The 17,949-nt window shown below is 36.9% G+C and overlaps 2 protein-coding genes across 2 annotated transcripts in view; both read left to right on the top strand.

Moving 5' to 3' along the window:
* The first annotated feature begins 3,515 nt into the window (after window positions 1-3,515).
* On the top strand, window positions 3,516-8,629 carry LOC108357435 (mediator of RNA polymerase II transcription subunit 15-like). Its single transcript, XM_017608515.1, has 6 exons — window positions 3,516-3,526; window positions 3,574-3,616; window positions 6,286-6,784; window positions 7,043-7,887; window positions 8,026-8,437; window positions 8,520-8,629. Exons 1-6 carry the CDS (start codon window positions 3,516-3,518, stop codon window positions 8,627-8,629), a joined length of 1,920 nt encoding a protein of 639 aa, XP_017464004.1.
* LOC108357445 (kinesin-like protein CG14535) overlaps window positions 8,594-17,949 on the top strand; it is a 119,362-nt gene continuing 110,006 nt past the window's right edge. The window contains exon 1 of the mRNA XM_017608534.1: window positions 8,594-8,803. Coding sequence (XP_017464023.1) covers window positions 8,778-8,803 — 26 coding nt within the window. The 5' untranslated portion in view covers window positions 8,594-8,777. The remainder of the gene's footprint in view (window positions 8,804-17,949) is intronic.

Genomic DNA, 17,949 nt, shown 5'->3' with positions numbered 1-17,949 from the left:
AAACAACCTAAACACGATTTTTTGTTGTTGTTTGAAAAATATAGTTGTGGATTCGTTAAATCTGGCTTGAAACAAATTATTTATAATAATCTTTCTTTGTTTTACATTTATATTTGTTATCATTTCCTCATTTCTAAATATGATTTAGTTTTTTCCAAATATGGTCACCCAAATTATAAAGGCGACCAAATGGGATCAGCTGTTTTCGCTATCGCTCTAATTCTGTTTAAGTAGGCGAAATAGCTGGGCGAACGGTGAACGACAGCATCGCGCAATTCGGCGAAGTTTGCCGTTCGCCGGTATTGTATTTCAAGCAATATGGTAAATCTTCACATAAGGGCTATTCGCGATCCTGTGCAAATGGCCAAGCATCATTGCATTGCAAGTTTGTATTGCAAATTATTTGCAATACACAAACAAAATACACGCATTTGCATTTGTCATGGCTTGGCAAATTTGCAATACCGAAAATCCATAGCATAAAAATGCTATGCATTGCATTCATATACAAAATCAAAGCTGATGCACAAAAATTGTTTTGCAAAAGCTTTACCATGACAGTTTAATAAAGCTCGTTCACAATCCATGGCATATTTCTGCAATTGCATAAATTTGTCAGCTCTTATGCACCGAATCGCGAATAGCCCTATAATTTTTATTAATTTGTAATTTTAAAGTTTAATTAAATTTAAGTTTAAAAGCTTGCACAAATTGCAAAAAAATGAATCAACCTTTAAGAAATGGTCATCCAAATTTTTTATTTTAATATTTAATATATTTTCGGGTATGCAGTATTGTAGTCCATTCAATTATATTATAAGAAAGTACAAGTTTCAAGTTGTTAAAAATTACCGTTGATTTTTTAGATTTTTTTGTTGGGGTGTTGCTGTTTATTTTCCATACAAAAAAAAAATTGGTTCATGTGTTATATGGAAGAAAATGCGAAAAAAAAATTCTAAGAAATCAACGGTAATTTTTAACGACTAGAAACTTGGACTTTAGTGTACTTGATTGAATGGACTACAAAGCTGCATACCCGAAACTTTTCTAAATATTCTAATTAAAAATTTTGAAATTTTTATAACAATTTTTTTAAGTTTGATTTATTATTTTGCAATTTGTGCAAGCTTTTAAACTTTTATTATTGTGGTTTCTGTTATAGATTGAATTATGTATTAAAGGAAATTATTAAAAATAAATAAATAAACATAATTTGCAAACAATATCATTTTGAATTTCGTTGCTAATTAGTTGATCGCATCTGTATGTACTACAAGCATCCATATGCGCATGCCTGGGAAATGGATTTGCATTTGACTCCAGAACTATTATTCACAAATAATATCTACGAGTATTGCAGTAAAAGTCAAAAACAACTTTGAAGTTAACAAGTGCATTGCTTTGTACATTTTTTTTGTTAATGCGTCCATCTTTAAAATGAGTATGTGAAAAAACCAAGTTTATCATTTTTTGTAACTAACATGCATTTTTACTATTTACATAATATAATACTCGTACAAGAAGCGAACTTGAACAGATGCTTTTTAAGTTTTTAGCAACATTAACTACTGAATAAATTATATTTAACAAATGGTCATGCAGAAATGCAAATCAGCAATTCTAACTAATATAAAAGTACATTTAATATAATTTAACTATATTAATTTATTTAATTTTATAAAAAAAATATACATGAATACGTTTCTGCATTCACATGCAACCTAGCAACACATAGCTAGACACTTGCAACAAATATAACATTATCATAACAGAAATTTACATTTTTCTCTGTTTACTCTTGTTGAAATGTTAATCGCGCTGTGGTGATATTCCATGGATTTATTTTTCAGCCAAACAATTTTACGTTCCAAAAATTTGCACCTTTTCTATCTATCTAAGTTCTCTGATACCACGGCAAAGATTTTCAATTCCATCACATTTCGACGAAATTTACCATAGTAAAAAAAGGAACTGAAAAAAGTTCATAAACCAAAAAATTTACGTTCTAAGAAAAAGTTCACATTTAGCACAGTTTCAAACTATTTCGGAGTAAAGAAAAATCTGACAGTTTGGCAGCCAAAATACCATGCGAAAAAACAGTTTGATAGCCACCGCTGAGCTATCGGTTTGTGCTGTTGCTAAAGCTTACGCTAAGAGCGTAAACTAAAGGTTGAAAAACGTGATGTAAATTCTCTGGCGGCATCTAACGATAATTAAAAAAAGCTTGTTGAAAATGTAGTAGATTATTTTTACTCACCGTTGTCAATTTTTAAAATTCAAAATTTTGTTCAGTAAATTAGGAAAGGATTAGGGAAAAATGTGCACAACAGAATTCCGTGCATACAGTGACTCAAACAAGTCTTCACATGTTAATTTTATTTTTATAAATATTAATAATGCTTTTCAATATTTTTTTTTTTTGTTTTTCTATAAAAACATTGTCCAAGCCAAAACTATATAAATCAAAGTTTCAAACTTTATGCATGCAAAATTTAGGAAAATTCTTATGAAGTAAAATGCGCAAGACAGTTCGCATTTTTTATAGATTTCACATGTTCTCTACTATAGCATAGAATAACTAAGCGAAATTTCAAACTTAAAAAACCAGTGATTGAAGTACTGCTAGCCCAAAAACTACGTAATTTGTAAGCTGCACGCGCCTATGCAAACTACATATATAGAAAGCTTAAAAGACCTTTGCCCGCGGGAAAGGCAGTGCCCATCACTGATTTAGATGTACATATACAGTGACTCAAACAAATTACCACGTGTTGATTTTCTTCAAATATTCGTAATGTTTTTTCGAGATAATTTTCTTTTGTTCAGAATAAAATGTTTTGATGAAAATTTTTTTAATTTTCCTAAAATTTGTATAAAATTTGAAACTCTGATTTACACGGTTTTGGTTAAAGCTTAGACGATATTTTTGTACAAAAATAACAAAAAAAGTTTATCTCGCAAAACATTACGAATATATTTGAAGAAAAGCAACTTGTGGTCATTTGTTTCAGTCACTGTATATATATGTATGTATATACATAAGACTGTGTCAAAAACACGCTAATTTTTTTCTTTCAGTCCCATATGAAAATTTCGTTGTCGGTCACAAAAAAAAAGTTCGACAAAATTTCAAAATTTATAAGATGTGGGCTGTTCGTTGGACTAAATAATGAGTCTTTAAATGAGAGAGGTCTTGGCTTCCAAATGTGCAATAAGGTTTTATTTTTTTGAATAGAGTTGCCGGCTGTCTAAAAAATTATAAGATCCACACCGTTCGTTGCATTAAAAACAAAACATGTCAAATGAAAGGGCTTGGCCATTAGGTTTGCAGTAAGGCTTTATTTTTTAATAGGGTTGCCACCTGCTGCGTTTATGTAATTCAGTATGTACCGGATCGTGAATACCCCTAATATCAAATGAAGTCCATGCGGGATATGACTGGTCTACACATATTTTTTTTGTTTAACCCACTTTCGTTCACTGTTTCCTTTCTATGCTTAAACGTTTCTCTTTAAATGTTTCCAATGTATAAGCTTTTAGTTTTATTGATGCTTATTTCTTATAATTTTTCAGGTGCAGTGATGGCGACTCTTCGGCGAATGAGGCTCCCGTATTTGTAAGTAAAAAGTTTATTTACGTAGGTACGTACATACTTTAGCGGATTGATTTTTTTTTAAATATTTTTCTTTTGGCCTAAATAACATACACATGTACATACATACGTATGCGATTTGATGATTCGATACTTTAAATTAAATGGAATGCAAAGAACAGCTGAAACCATTTGTTTCGAATGAAGAAACGCTGCTCGTTTATCGTCTCCCTTTATCTTAAAAATCAACTTAAAAAAAAACAGAAAAAAAAATTTTAATTTATTCGTTGTTTATTTAAAAAAAAAATTGCCAAAAAATATTTTGCATCAAAATTCTGGTTTTTGGGAGTGCCAACTGAAAACTTAAAATAGGAGCCTGCAGGTTTGCCACAATTATTTTTTTTTTGTAACCAATAACTACCCTCTTAGCACTTAAAGTTATCAGCTTCCTGCGGAATTTTCGATTTCGAGATGACTTGCAGTAAAATTCTCCGCTCAATATTCTTTTATTGCACTTTAACCCTATCAGTACCATTTTCAATTATTATTATTTTTTTTAATAAAGGTCAAAAAGACCGGAATCTATACCATATTTCGTATGGCATTACAACTACATTTAGGCGCCTCATAGATTTTAGTAAGTGGTAAGCGTAATACATACATCACTACTTGCTTGCGTAATACAAAAAATATGTTAAAAATCAAATCGCAAAATTCCTGCAACCGAATTCCTAAACTCATTCAATGACTTCTCAACTTTACAACTCTTTGTGGCATGCAACCACATGTCTCACAATTACGCCGCAGCTCTACAAATATTCAGACACTCATATCCACATTCATACATATACATATATTTAATTATGTACTCATCACAATTCATTGCGCATTTCTTTCCTACCAGCAGCTCGCTCTCCTCCTACAAGTGCATTTTTTCGTGGTTTGCTCTCTTCGATGTGCATCAGTTGGGCGGCCGTCAGTGATTTGTTGAATTTTTGGCTTTTTTTCCTGGTCATGATTTTGATGGAATTCTTCCTTTTCATAGCGACAATTGTTCTAACTCGTGTTGTTGCTATTGCTGATGGTGATACTTTTTTTTCTGGTATGTTATTTTGATAGTAAATTTTACGATGTCAATTTGGGTATGTGGCATAGGGTATGTGGCGTGCGGCATGCGACCAGCCAAATGCTGCACTTGTAATAAAATCCAAATTCCCCAACCACACTTGTCGCCCGCCCCCCGCTCCCTGCCGAAATTGTATTTGTGTAGGAGTAGTCGTATCACTTTCATATTTGTTTGTCTTCTTGTGCGTGCTGCATTCTTCCACTGCAGTTATTTTCATTCCGTTGCTTGATTTCCGCTCGATCATTTGCTTTTTTTTACAACTTGTCTCCCGGCTTCAATTACATTCGTAGATACATATGTCCGTCCATACCATGCGGGTGCATCTAGTTTGACGATTTTAATGGCTTAATTGTGTCTACTCGAAGACGCTTTTCGTGTTCGTTCCCATTTTATTAATTGATGAGACGTGATGCCGTAAAAGTAAAATCAGAATTATAGCTCAACTGCTGGTGTGTGTGTTTCATTTCGGTAGCAATTGAACAACTGTGAAGCGTGTAAACATAGAATTTCAAGTGATTTACATAATAAAATTTAATATGTTTACACGCATGAATTCTTGAGGATGGGCCAATGTTTTCGTGTTCGAGAGGAGGTCGATAGGTAGGCGTGCTGCACATGTGCATACAAACATATATTTGTGCCTACATTTAAACACATTTGCTTATATGTGTGTATGTACATATGTTCATAGGTATATGTGGAAATACCAGAGGTCAGGTAGCCTCAAGGTTAGATAGTCAACTGAATGCTAAAAGAGAATACAAATCCAGCATTTGAAGACGCTGAGGACTTTAAGTTTCTAAGCGAGCATCGCCTGTTTTGTGCTTATTAACTCATTGAAACCCTTCAAGTATTTGGGTCCCCGATGGCGTCATATCTTTCCAGCTACAAAAGTTTGCGAAGGTGTCCCGACGTTGGCTTGCCCCTATCTACATGGGCTGCTTAGGCAGGACTGTGTCCCAAAACATTAGGTTCTGGTCGGGGTTAATTTTATAACCATGGCAAGTAAAACCCCGGGGACTAGCAGTACACAGTGGTCGAAACTACAGACATATCCGAACACGGCACTCCGGACACACTTTCACGACGAGGCTCAAATTCTCCCAGTTAAGTAGCATAACATGATGCTCATCAAGCAGCCTTTAGTAGGGTGTCCCTCGCCCAGGCACGTCAAAAGGCATCTATACGAACTGAAAGACGACATCCAGAGTGTCATATGTGAGAGGTAGGTCTGTTGGTTGAATTCCAGAATTAGTTATGCTGCCTTAAAGCCTCAGGGCTAAACCCGAGATTCGTAAAATACAAGTCGAGATCCAATCCTATGTATGAACTGAGCAGGAAACTTACTTCCATGACTAAACGGTATTGTCTTCCAGCAGTTCACAGCCTCGACTTGGCGCCGAAATACCTACAACCAGTATAAATCCTAGAGAAGAGCTTCAAGAACTTCTTTTAGGTGATGTTCCAAATAAGTTTCAAGCTGTGAATAAAGAAATCTATTTTGTTGAATCCATTTAGTCTCATTCACCAAAGCTAAAATTCATTCAAGAATTCTCTTTTTTCCCAGGCATCTGTGCATCGACCACGCCACAATGTTGGCGCAAGTTCAGCCGCAAGACGTGATGGCCAGCCAAAAGGACATGGAGCCGCAACAACAACAGCTGGTGGTGGTCATCAACAACGCCAAAGCTATCATCAGTATCAGCAACAACGTAAATTACAACAACAGCTGCAACAACAACACTACCAGCAGCAGCAACAGCAATCAATCGGCAATGAGAATTCGAGTGCCGCACAAAAATTAGCCAAAACGAGTCGCAATTGGAATGAACAACAACAACAGCAGCAACAAATACTGCGGCAACAGGCACAGGCACTGGCACAGTATCAGCCACAGCAGCCGCACACGAATACTGGCGACACTGCAGCGAAGCAATCAATTGCGGTGGGAATGCCGCAATCATTGGTGGCTGGTGGCCATGCTGCTGGACATGGCAGGCCGGCAATGCAACAAATCAATACGAATGGTGGGCTGCAACGCGATTTGTCGCCAGCTAAGACGAGTCGTATACCACAGCAGCAGCAACAGCAACAACAAACAAATTTTAATCAAATATCGAAAACCGCTACAAATCTATTGAACGACATTTACGAGCGTCATCTGCTAAGTCAGACGACATTTCAAGTGGACGGTATACAGGAGAGACAACAGCAACAGCAGCTGCCACAACAACAGCAACAGCAGCTACCACAACAACAGCAACAGCAGCAGCGGCCGAACTGGCAACAAAAGCAGCAACTGCAGCAGCAGCGCTTCTTAGCAGCGCGTCAGGTGGGCCAAGAAGTAGAGCTCAATTTCGCCAGCTCTTCGAGTCAGCAACAACGTAGTCAGCCGCAACAAAATCAATCTCAGCAGCGTACACAGCAATCGCCACGCCACTTTCTCTCTGCTGCCAACAGTCAACAGCAGCAGCCATTTGACTCCTCACACGAAGATGTTGACAGATTGTCGTCGTCGGCGGCAACTTTTGTGCCCATACATGGTGGGCCCAACCAGCAGCATGTTGCACAAAAGCCAGTGCACTTTTTGAAGTTGCCGCCACCACCACCACCGCCGCCGCCTGCGCCAACAACCAACCAACCTGGTGTCAAGCAGGAATCCATACATTCCACAGAGTTGGGAAGCTACTCATCCTATCAGCAACATTTCCAATTCTCCGATGCCTATGTAGAGCCAGTGGATAGTCGGCAACATTTTCTGCTGCAGAGCGATGCAGCTGCGAATCCACCACCACCGCCTGCGCCACTCAATCACGTCTATGAGACAATTAAGGAGCGGCCACCGTTGCCGCCGCCTAAAAATCTTAGAAAATCTGGTGCAGAAGATGTGGCGCCCCCATTGCCACCCTCGAGACAGTTGAAAAAGCGTTTGCTCGCCGCAAAAGTGGGTGGTAATAAGCGAGCAGCAGCAGCAACAGCAACAACGAATAATAGTCACGGCAAAGTGGATGCTGGTCAGTTGGGTGGCAGGCTCAATAGCAAGCTGCTGCCTATGCAACCGCCAGCATATGTGGCGCCACCAGCTGCGGCTACAAAGCAAGTAATCCAACAGCAGCAACAACAACAACAGCAGCAGCATCATCAATATAACCCTCAACAGCGCACCAAAGCCGATGGCGAGCAACGTCCTTACCTCTATCAGCAGTTGCGCGAACGACAGCAACAACAACAACAACAACAACAACAGCAGCAGCAGTTGCACCCGGCGAAGGCAGTTGCACAGCGTCAACTTGTGGAGCCGCACCAGTCTCAACAACAACAACAACAGCAGCAATCCCGTTCAGAACACACAGAAGTGCGCGAGCATCCTTTGGGCGCGCATGCCGACCAGCACGGTGCACAACAACAGCAACAGCAACAACAAAAGACTCAGAAGTCTGCTGAAATTATGATAGCCCAACCCGCAGTGGCATTAACCACCACAAAGGCAACGGTACATGCCACAGCAGCCACAGCATCCCCACAGGTGTTGTCCTCTTCTACAACTTCCAATTCCCAGCCCACCACTTGCGGCATCTCCGCCATTGATGTGTCTGATAGCTCTGTGGAATTGTTGTTACAACAAGCCGGCTTACTGCAATCGTCGCATGCCAGCTCATTAACGGCAATGCACAGCAACAGTGGCATTGGCATTGGCGGCGGTGGCATCAACAACGCATGTGCGCATGCAACTAATAATAATAATAATGCCAAACACAATGGCGGCAATGCCAACAACAACAACAATTTGCCCACTACTAGCCATCACCAACGACCCACTGCTTTGCCCATCGTTTTCGAGGAGGACACCGGCGAATNGCCAAACACAATGGCGGCAATGCCAACAACAACAACAATTTGCCCACTACTAGCCATCCCCAACGACCCACTGCTTTGCCCATCGTTTTCGAGGAGGACACCGGCGAATTTCAGGATGTTTTGGTGCTCGAGGAGGACGGCACCGCCAAATTGCCATATCGGCACGGCAAGATCGAGGTGCGTTTGGAGACGGCGCAGGCGATGGCCGCAGCTGCTTATTATGCCAGGTGAGTTTAGATTAGATTTGCGGCAAGAGGCTGGCAATGCTGGTGCTTATTGTACTAACTATTGTTAAAAAAAAAAGAATTCATGTGAGAGATGGAGGGATACTGTGAGATGCAATGTGGTATACTTATTGAGGGGGTATGACAGAAGTTCGATAATGTAGATAATATAAGTGTAAGCACTTGATTTTGTCTGTCGGAGAGTAAGCGGTGCTCAAGCCTCAAGTTGATTTCCAATCCGCGCTTTTACTGTCCGAGAGCTTTTACTATAGTCTCGAGTAGTACATTAGGGTACATTGAAGGCACCCTCGATATCAGAGAAGGCACTAACCACGTAATCTTTGTTCTTCAATTATTAAAAATGAGGTAGATTCTACTGATCTGCTCTAAAGAGAGACTCAATCGCTCCCCAAGAACCTTGTTTTGTTGTACAAGCCAATCAGACTACAAAGGTCTAAAATAGGAGAAAAGGGATGCCGATCTGAAATTCATCCTCACAGTTCTTCGTGCCTTCGGGATGCACCCTTTGTCCAAAGCCACACCTCCACAAAACTTTAAAGTTGTGAAGGAATTATCCTGAACTTCTCTAATAGATAGTAAGTAGAGATGTCCGGCGAAACGGAGCTCTCTTGGGTGGCTTTTGGGAGTGACTCTTACAATTTTCTGGCCGTAGGGTTCCCCTTTTGTCCTCCAAAATTATCCTTAGAAGATTTTTGCCAAGAAAAAACTGAATAAACCTTTTGTCTGCAAATTAGTGAGCATCAAGAATGCTCCGGTCGGAAGTGTGGAACCTCAGAGTAGAAGAAGAAGGACTTCGTGCAAAACAGATTTAATACTAGTCCACCCTTGTGGTCGGAAAGATTAAATTTCATACGATTTCGATGAAATTTAGTTTGTATTCTCTCTTTTATTATAAAAACCTAAATGTAAAATATGGGGAAAATTTTTCTATGAACTGTCGCCTGAACTTTTTTCCACCTGCCTCCACATAAAGCGCCGCGCCGTTCTTCAGACGCACCCCTCCGTCGGTTGAACGACGCAGGGTTTCGTGTCAACCAAAAAAAAAATGCCTGAGTCGCTTTGATTGCTGCGGACATCGCTTTTTGTAGACTTGTTTCCTGGTCAATAGAGATCGCAAAGATCTGGAGCATGCAGAGTCATATCGTTTGGTTTAAAAGAGTTTCGTAATGGCTGCGTTATTTTCATAATTTTTCCTCGTCGTTTATTCCAAAGACGTCTGGCAGCCGTAACAGCTTTTTTTTGTTCCGTTCTAAACTTTTTTTCCAGTGACCTAACAGAGAGTCACGTTGACATTACTCAGCGCGCAACACCTTTGAACAAATTTCGATTGCAATTCTTTGGAAACAATTAGCGCAGCTAAAATTAGTCCAAACTACGTTCAAGATATCTGCAAAATGTAGATATGTTTCTAGAGTGACCAGATAAGTGCAAGGTAAAACCAGGACACTGGCAAGAGACCCCCAGTCACGACACTTTAATTCGACCCTGAAATCATGACATGTCCTTATAAATCAGGACGTCTGGTCACCGTACAGGTTTCTACGATTGTCGTGGAATGTTCTTAGATTAATGGCTCATGCCGAAAGAGTTTTTCACGCCAGGTCAGAAATTTTTTTATGTATGTACTTAAAAATATAATAATTAAATTGCCTACTTAAAAAACAAAAAATATCCCAACTAAGTGAACTTTAATTGGCATCTCCACGCAAGCTGTACTGGCGCAGGAGTTTTACAAACATAGATACATATGCAAGTAAAAGCACATACATATATACAAGGAAAAGTATGTGTGTTTTTAATTAAATGATCCACCTTAGATTGGTCGGCTCGACTGTTGCGGCTTCACAAAGCCGCTTTCACCTAATTCAATGCCCAGGATAACTATTCATTGATGCTGCTCCTTTTATGCCATTTTCCGCCTTTGTGCCTTTCCTTATTTTCTCCAGCACACTTTCATAGTGTTTCCTAGTTATTGACGGCGATTATTATCTTCAATGAATTTTCTCTTCACTTCGCCGCCTAGGTACCACTTGATAGCTTTTTCATGTTTGCCGCATAATTGAAAAAAGTAGTAGTAGTGAGCGTAATGAAGCGGAAATCTATTAAAGATTTTTATCTCGTTTTGAAGTTTGAAGCTAAATAGTATGCCGGTAGTGCTTTTGAAAGTGAAACAAAAGAAAAGGAAACCTTGTGGAAAGTAAAAAAAAAAATTGTAAATTCCCAAGTAGGTGAGGTGTTTATAATTAATTAATTTGAATCTTATTTAAGTTATGATAAAAGCAGCGTCGGTATGTCATTAAACTGTGGAAAAATTCGTTTTATTTTCATCTTTCACGTGGTTGGACATTTAAAGGCTTTATGTATGTCTTTAGTTTCGTATTTTCTTTTATAAGGAAGAAAATGCGCTACTTCAAACTTGCAAAAAATTGTTGTTATGGTGCAACTTTGTGCATTTTTTCACAAAGCTTGCCTTTTGCATTTATATGATTTTTAAAATTAATTTGAACAAGTATTGGTTCGGGGGAATACCGAACTTTATATACCCGGCGCACGTTTTAAATACAGGGTTTTCATCTTTCTGTAAACTTACTTGAAAAGCTGGGGGTTTCCCCCGATTTCAAACATTTGTGATAATAAGTATCTATGTATGCTCCATTAGACTTTATGAAATATTTAATTGAACTGGGCTTGGTGGAAAACGGTAAAGTGCTTACCGAGATACGCATACATATGCATTAAGAAGTGGGTGGTACCACGCCCGTTTTCCCAAATTTTGCAATAATCTGATTTATGATCGATTTCGAATTAAGTAGCTTTAATAGTTACTGATTTATCGCAGTTTTCGAATTTCTGTAAATTAACATTATATGGGAGATGGGCGTGGTTATTGTGCTATTTCAAAAATTTTCAACAGGTTTCTTGGTGGAACACTCAGCAATATTCCTACCGAGTTTGATGTAGGTTGGTTATAAGTGGGCGGTGGCACGCCCATTTTCAAAAAATTTCATAATAATATTATTTTTACCACAATTCTACTTCACCACACTGAATTTCAACAATTTGCATCTAATATTTAGTGAAATATCGCAGTTTTTGCATTTTTCGAGAATACCGTTATACGGGAGGTGAGCGTAGTTATTCGCCTATTCGTCTTTTTCCAAAACTGGTTTTCGAGTTATTCGAAATTGCAATTAAAAAACCGGTTCCCGATTTTGAAATTAAAAAAAAAAACTGTTAAACCGGTTATAGTTTACATAGTTCTCATAAAGTGAAAATGCTTATGTAGCCCAGGCAAAAACTTACAATAAAACTATTAACACTAAAGATAGCTTTACTTTAGAAAAAAATGACGCAAAATTATGCGTTTTTTTAGATCAAAAATAAAAACAAATAAAAATCAATGAAAATTTCACGTTTGCTCTTATTTTAACTATTTTTTTTTAATACTTTATTGCATTTTTTCTGACCTTTTTCGGATTTGAGTTGTGCACTTGCTGAGGGCTTAGATGTGCCTACTGCCACTCGATAGGTCCATGGTTCAATTTCTGGTCCCAGCAACAGCAAAAAACTTTTTTTTTTTCAAAAAGCGATCGTCTCTCGGCAGACAATGGCAAACCGCCAACAACATGGCAACATGAATTGGAGGAGAAGCTCGGCAAAACACGTATACAACGTTTAAGCACCAAACAATAACTATTTGTAATCAAATATAATACGGGATTTAAAAATATTTCGACCCCGGCGCCATCTAAGGGCGAATTTTTTTTCAAAAATATTCTTGCATAACGGACGGGGTTCACACTTCATGTGTTTGATTTGTTTCAAATTTTTAGGGTTGATGCATAAACATAAATAATAAATAAATATGAAATTTCAGCTTGATTAATACATTTTCATTTCATTTTTACAGCACAAAAACAAAAACAAATCGATTTAATAGTTTTGCAAGTATCTCGAGAACGGAGCGAGGAAAAAATTTGAAAAAAAATAACACATACACACATCAAAATTCTCTATGAAAAGAAATATTTAAAAATTTTTTTTTTCTTGAAAAATTTTGCACATATAAAATTTTTGATAAAAAAAAAAAATAGTTTTCGAAAATATGACATCTCAAAAAAAAAAATGTAAAAAAATCACAATGGCAGCTCTGAATACTGCGCATTGATTGATTTGTATCCAAGTGAGCTACTAAACATCGAAAGAGATCGGTAACATTGTGTGCCATAACAAGGGGCCTACACGCGCAGGAATCGGCATCCCAAGCATTCCAACATAACCTAACCTAATTCAATTGTGCTAGAAAAGTCAAACTTGACTCGCAGTCCTAAATACATATGTACTAAAAATACACCACCCTTAATAAATTCCATTCGAGGCTGCATACATACATACTATGTATATGACCTTGGCTATGAAAGGCCGCGATTTCATTAGCGGATTTATAATAATTGAATAAGATCAATTAAATATAAAACGTTCGTAGAATATAGAAAACAGTAGCGCTTTAAATGTTTATTTTAGCTAATCAAAGGATCATGCTGCTCTCATATACATACATAGCTCTCGAAAGGACATACCTACATGCATACATACATACATTCGAAAATGGAGAAGACCCAACGGAATGATTGATTTCAATTATCAGAGGACCACTTTTTCCCTTTTCCATTGATGAATACGTTTTGTAGCCATATTATTTTTATGAGCAATGTTGCTTACTGCAATGTCTGGTGAGCCGCTGTTGGCATCTATTACCATTTTTCCGTTTATTTCATTTGACTGATTGTACTTTTTTTTGATGAATTTCAGTAAAAAAATTGATGCTGCTTGCAATTGGAGTTGTGTAATTCCTGTCCTTTTTGCTTTCCCATCCTTCTTGCTATGCCAATGCTTCGTTGGTTTTCAATGATTTTTTCTGTTATTTTTTGCGACGCTGCCGGCAATGTGATCTCTATTTGCCACCAATTGCGGGTCGTCCTTGTCGTCGTTGCTCAGTGTCCTTGATGTTTGTTATTTATTTCATTTGTTCACCGTTTTTTTTTTGTATGTAAACATGTATTTTTGTACAGTTTTTGTTGGTGGCGCCTGCATTTGACTGCTTTATTACGTGGTCACTGCTCGCTGTTGTGCGACTACTATTATTTGCTGGCTTTTTCATTTATTTTTTTTTTATTTTTTCATGTTCATTCATTCATTCAGCCACGTTTTTATTTATCAATCGCGTAAAAGACTTCAACAGAGTTTTTGATTTGACGTACCAAAATCGCGTTTAGGGAGCATAGTGTTGCCTGTTGTAACTCGTATTTGCGTTATTGTGGTATGCATTGTTGTATTTGTTGTGGCGCGCCTGACCGCATGGGAGGTATCATGCAAAGAAAAAAAAAACCTGGAAAACAGCAAAATGCAAAGCACAAAAAGGTAGCAGCGGCAAGCCATCAAAAACTCGCATTACAACTGACAAATGAATTTCTACTTCGCATCCTGCCTGCCGTCCTTTGTTCTGTCCATTTTTTTTTTTGAGCATTCCATGAAATTTGATTTGCTAGGTCGCATGTGCTTTTTCTGATCATTTTTAGCAACTTTTTTGTGTTTTTTTTATTTTTTATTTTCTGTTTTTTTGCTTTATATTTTGCCATGTATTTCTGTGTTGCTGCCTTGTTTATTGCAACTCTGTTTTGCTTCGATTTTTAATCAATGATGGATGAATTACCGGATTTGTTTGTGCTCGTTACCTGTTTTATCGCCCACACTTCATCACTCCTAGCTTACATTGCTACTTTGTTTTTGTTTTTTTTTTTTTGGATCTCTCTATCATTTCGTATGGACATGTAAGCATCCTTTGTATTGTTGTAATACCTCAATGTCATTGATGATGTGGCATTTTTTCAGCTGCTCGAGTGCTTACAGCAAGTCATTTATTTGACGATTTCTTCTGATTAAAAAAAAAAATGTTGGCATGGCACCAATGAAGATACAAACGTACATACATACATATGTATCTACATTAGGTCGAATCACTCGCCATATAAATAAAAATTCGGTACTGCTTTAAAATTGATTATATTTTAAGACGTCCGCCAAAATTTTCGGGGGATAAATGAGATTTACCTGAGCTTGACCGATTTGAAAACAACTCGACAATGAGTTTTTTTATAAATAAAATTAGTTGAAAACTAAATTTTTACAAAAAATGGGCTCAGATGATAGAAGATTTTAAGCTTCAAATACCTGCATAAAAATTTTTAAATAAGTTTATCAACCGAATCAAAATAATTCGATTTTTTGAGGTATTTTCAAATTGGTGCAGCTCACGCAAATCCTAATATTCTTCCGAAATATTTTTTGGCGGAAGTCTTAAAATATAATAAATTTTATGATTCCGCTGGCAAAAACTGCCACTTTTTTGGTGAGGCATCCTAGTGTGCATACGTACCTTTTGTTTCTTCTGGTTTTTAAGAGCGTGTGTGCTTTATTGCTTTTTCAATGGTCGTACAATTTGTATGAATAAACAAGTTCATTAGGTTAAAATGCTCTGGGTGAATGTCCCTTAGGACTGGCTTTTTTGCTGCTGATTGTTTTTTTAGCAAAATTGTTATTCAACTCACAATGGCTATGTGCTAGAAATTTTTAATGAGAAATTCTGCGAAGAGGAGATTAGTTCAATTACGTCAAAAAATGCATGGATTAGCAAAATTCAATTGTCCTAGGATTTTATTTACAAGCGAGTTATAAACGTTCTCTGGTAAGATGACGCTACGAAGCAAATTATATGTACTTTTTTAAATGTTGTGATAGGAAAACTTACTACATTTTTTTTTTATAAAACCATAAACAATGAAATTTTGCAATATCTAAAATATTTATTTTTAACATATCATTCCATACGTACAAAATAAAAAATCCATGAAAATTTCAAAATTTAAAAAAAAATTTTAGGGGTTGTTACCAGGTTTTTATACGCGAAAATTCGAAAAAAATTCACTAAAAATCTAATAAATTTGACATATTATTGAATCTTATTCATATAAGTTTAATAAACTGGCTGAGATATACATACATACTAGGCTAAAGAACACTTTTTTTCGAAACTGTGCAATAAAAAAAAATTATTATTTTTACAAACCCTGCAAGGCAGTCACCGCTATTTTGTCATTTTTTAATTTTTTTGTGGGTGATATTACTTTGTACGTATTTATAAGAAAATAAGGGGGTGCCCCACACCCTAATAGAAATATATGTACATATACGTTGCATAACTTCTTATTACCTTTAAATATTTGAAAATTTTGGCCCATATTAAAAAAAAAAAATCTCTATTTCTACATCTGACGCACCATCGCCATTAGTATTGCTTTTTCCTCAGATTAGCAAAGTGTCGACAAATTAATGAGCACCTGTCATTGGCGTCATTTGTCAGCATGCATGAGAAGAATAAACTCGAGAGCTGGGAGAGGGGTAAAAATGTGGAATACAAATCGTTGAAAAGACGCGAAGCATTTGTTGAAACAAAGAGCTAATCAAAACTAGAAGCAACATCACACGTATGTATGTATATTTGTTTTGATTCTGCCTAAAAATGACAAATAAAAGCGCTTGACAGAGTTGGATAAAACATATACAAACCCAGCCAGCAAAGAAACGTAAATTTTGCCGCCGACAGTGCAGTCTAGTACAATTTTCCGTAACCGGAAACGAATAGAAAATGACTACAGTTATCAATAATTTTCGTATCCAGAAAACGTTCGAAAAAGATGATGTTAATTGAAAGCAATAATTGTATTTTATTTGTTCAAGCTAAACATTTGAAAGCATGCATGCGTAGTCGGCGGTGGCTGAGTGTGCCGCTATTTGTTAGCTTCCAGAAGATGCCCGGTTCGAATTCAGTCAGCGCTTCATAATTTTATAAAATTTTTTTTTTTTAACCATGAAAAAGTATCTGTGAAGTGCAGAAGGAATGCGTCTTAAACGAAAAATTCAATTAGACAAATTTTAGAAAAAACAGCCAAAAAAAAGTACCCGTTTAACGAACAATTTTCGGTAGTTCTCTGTTCATACGTTTCTGCCGCACACTTTGCTGGGAAAACGGATCGTCAAAGTATCCGAAAACGGAATCGGTAAACGGACAATAATCAGCGCTTCATCCACTTTTTCTTCCTTTTTCGGATTGGTTTTCGGATTTTTTGCTGGCTGGGAATTTTCATTAGTGGATTTGACGGTGTATATGTATTAGGGTGGTTCTTACTTTTAACTTTGTACTCCTACAACTGGCTTCATTCAGCGATAAAAGTCATATAAGAAAGTAGGTATGTGCTTACAATATCGATAAACAAGCTATTAAGGGTGGAACTAAGGACTAAGAAGCCGGGGAAGATGGAATTCTGTTAGATTCTGTCGCTGCATACTGTCAGTAGGTAACTGATTGATTAATACTACTTAGAACTTCACCTTGTTCGATACTTTCTCTAATAGGGAGTAGACCGAAGAGAGATTAGTTTTCCTAGTAGTAGTTTTCCCAGTAGATAGTAGTAAGTTTCAAACTAATGTGGCTGTCTTCTCTTTAGACCTTTCTCTGTTGAATAAAATTTAAGAAAGAAGAATATGAAGATTGATCAAATAGTACTACGATGCCTTACTGCGGAACATAATCAAATCTCATTTAGGAATATCCCTGACACTTTCGTTTTCGCTAAGTAAATTTTGTCTACCCTAATTTTCATAAAGGTATATATACTATTTATGTACATATGTTTGTACGAGAGTATGTGCTAATGTTGAACGTTCATTATCGACACGCGCATGTGATATTTGACAGCTTATGCGACAGCTGTCAATTTCGAAATAATGAGCAATTAATTTTATTATGCTATAAGAAATAAATGGCTAAGTAAGCGACAAAGCGAAATTGATTGTTTTCTCGGAATCGAAAGCAACTTTTAATATTTTTCGACTCTAAATGAGGAGTTAATTGTTGAAAAGTCATTAAAAATTTAGAATATTTAGTAATATTCTCACATATGTAGTTTTTAATGAAGCCAAATAATTTCGAGTAAATTTTAAGTGAACACCCTGACCTTTCAGAACTAATTAGAAAACACTCAACACTCAAGCAATGACCCTTAAAAGTG

The sequence above is a fragment of the Rhagoletis zephyria genome, unplaced genomic scaffold (genome assembly GCF_001687245.7).
Source record: "Rhagoletis zephyria isolate East Lansing unplaced genomic scaffold, Rhagoletis_zephyria_1.1 Rzeph_scaffold_00177, whole genome shotgun sequence".
Classification (NCBI taxonomy): Eukaryota; Metazoa; Arthropoda; class Insecta; order Diptera; family Tephritidae; genus Rhagoletis; species Rhagoletis zephyria.
Note: the sequence above shows the minus strand (reverse complement) of the source record. Positions and strands in the feature narration are given on the sequence as shown.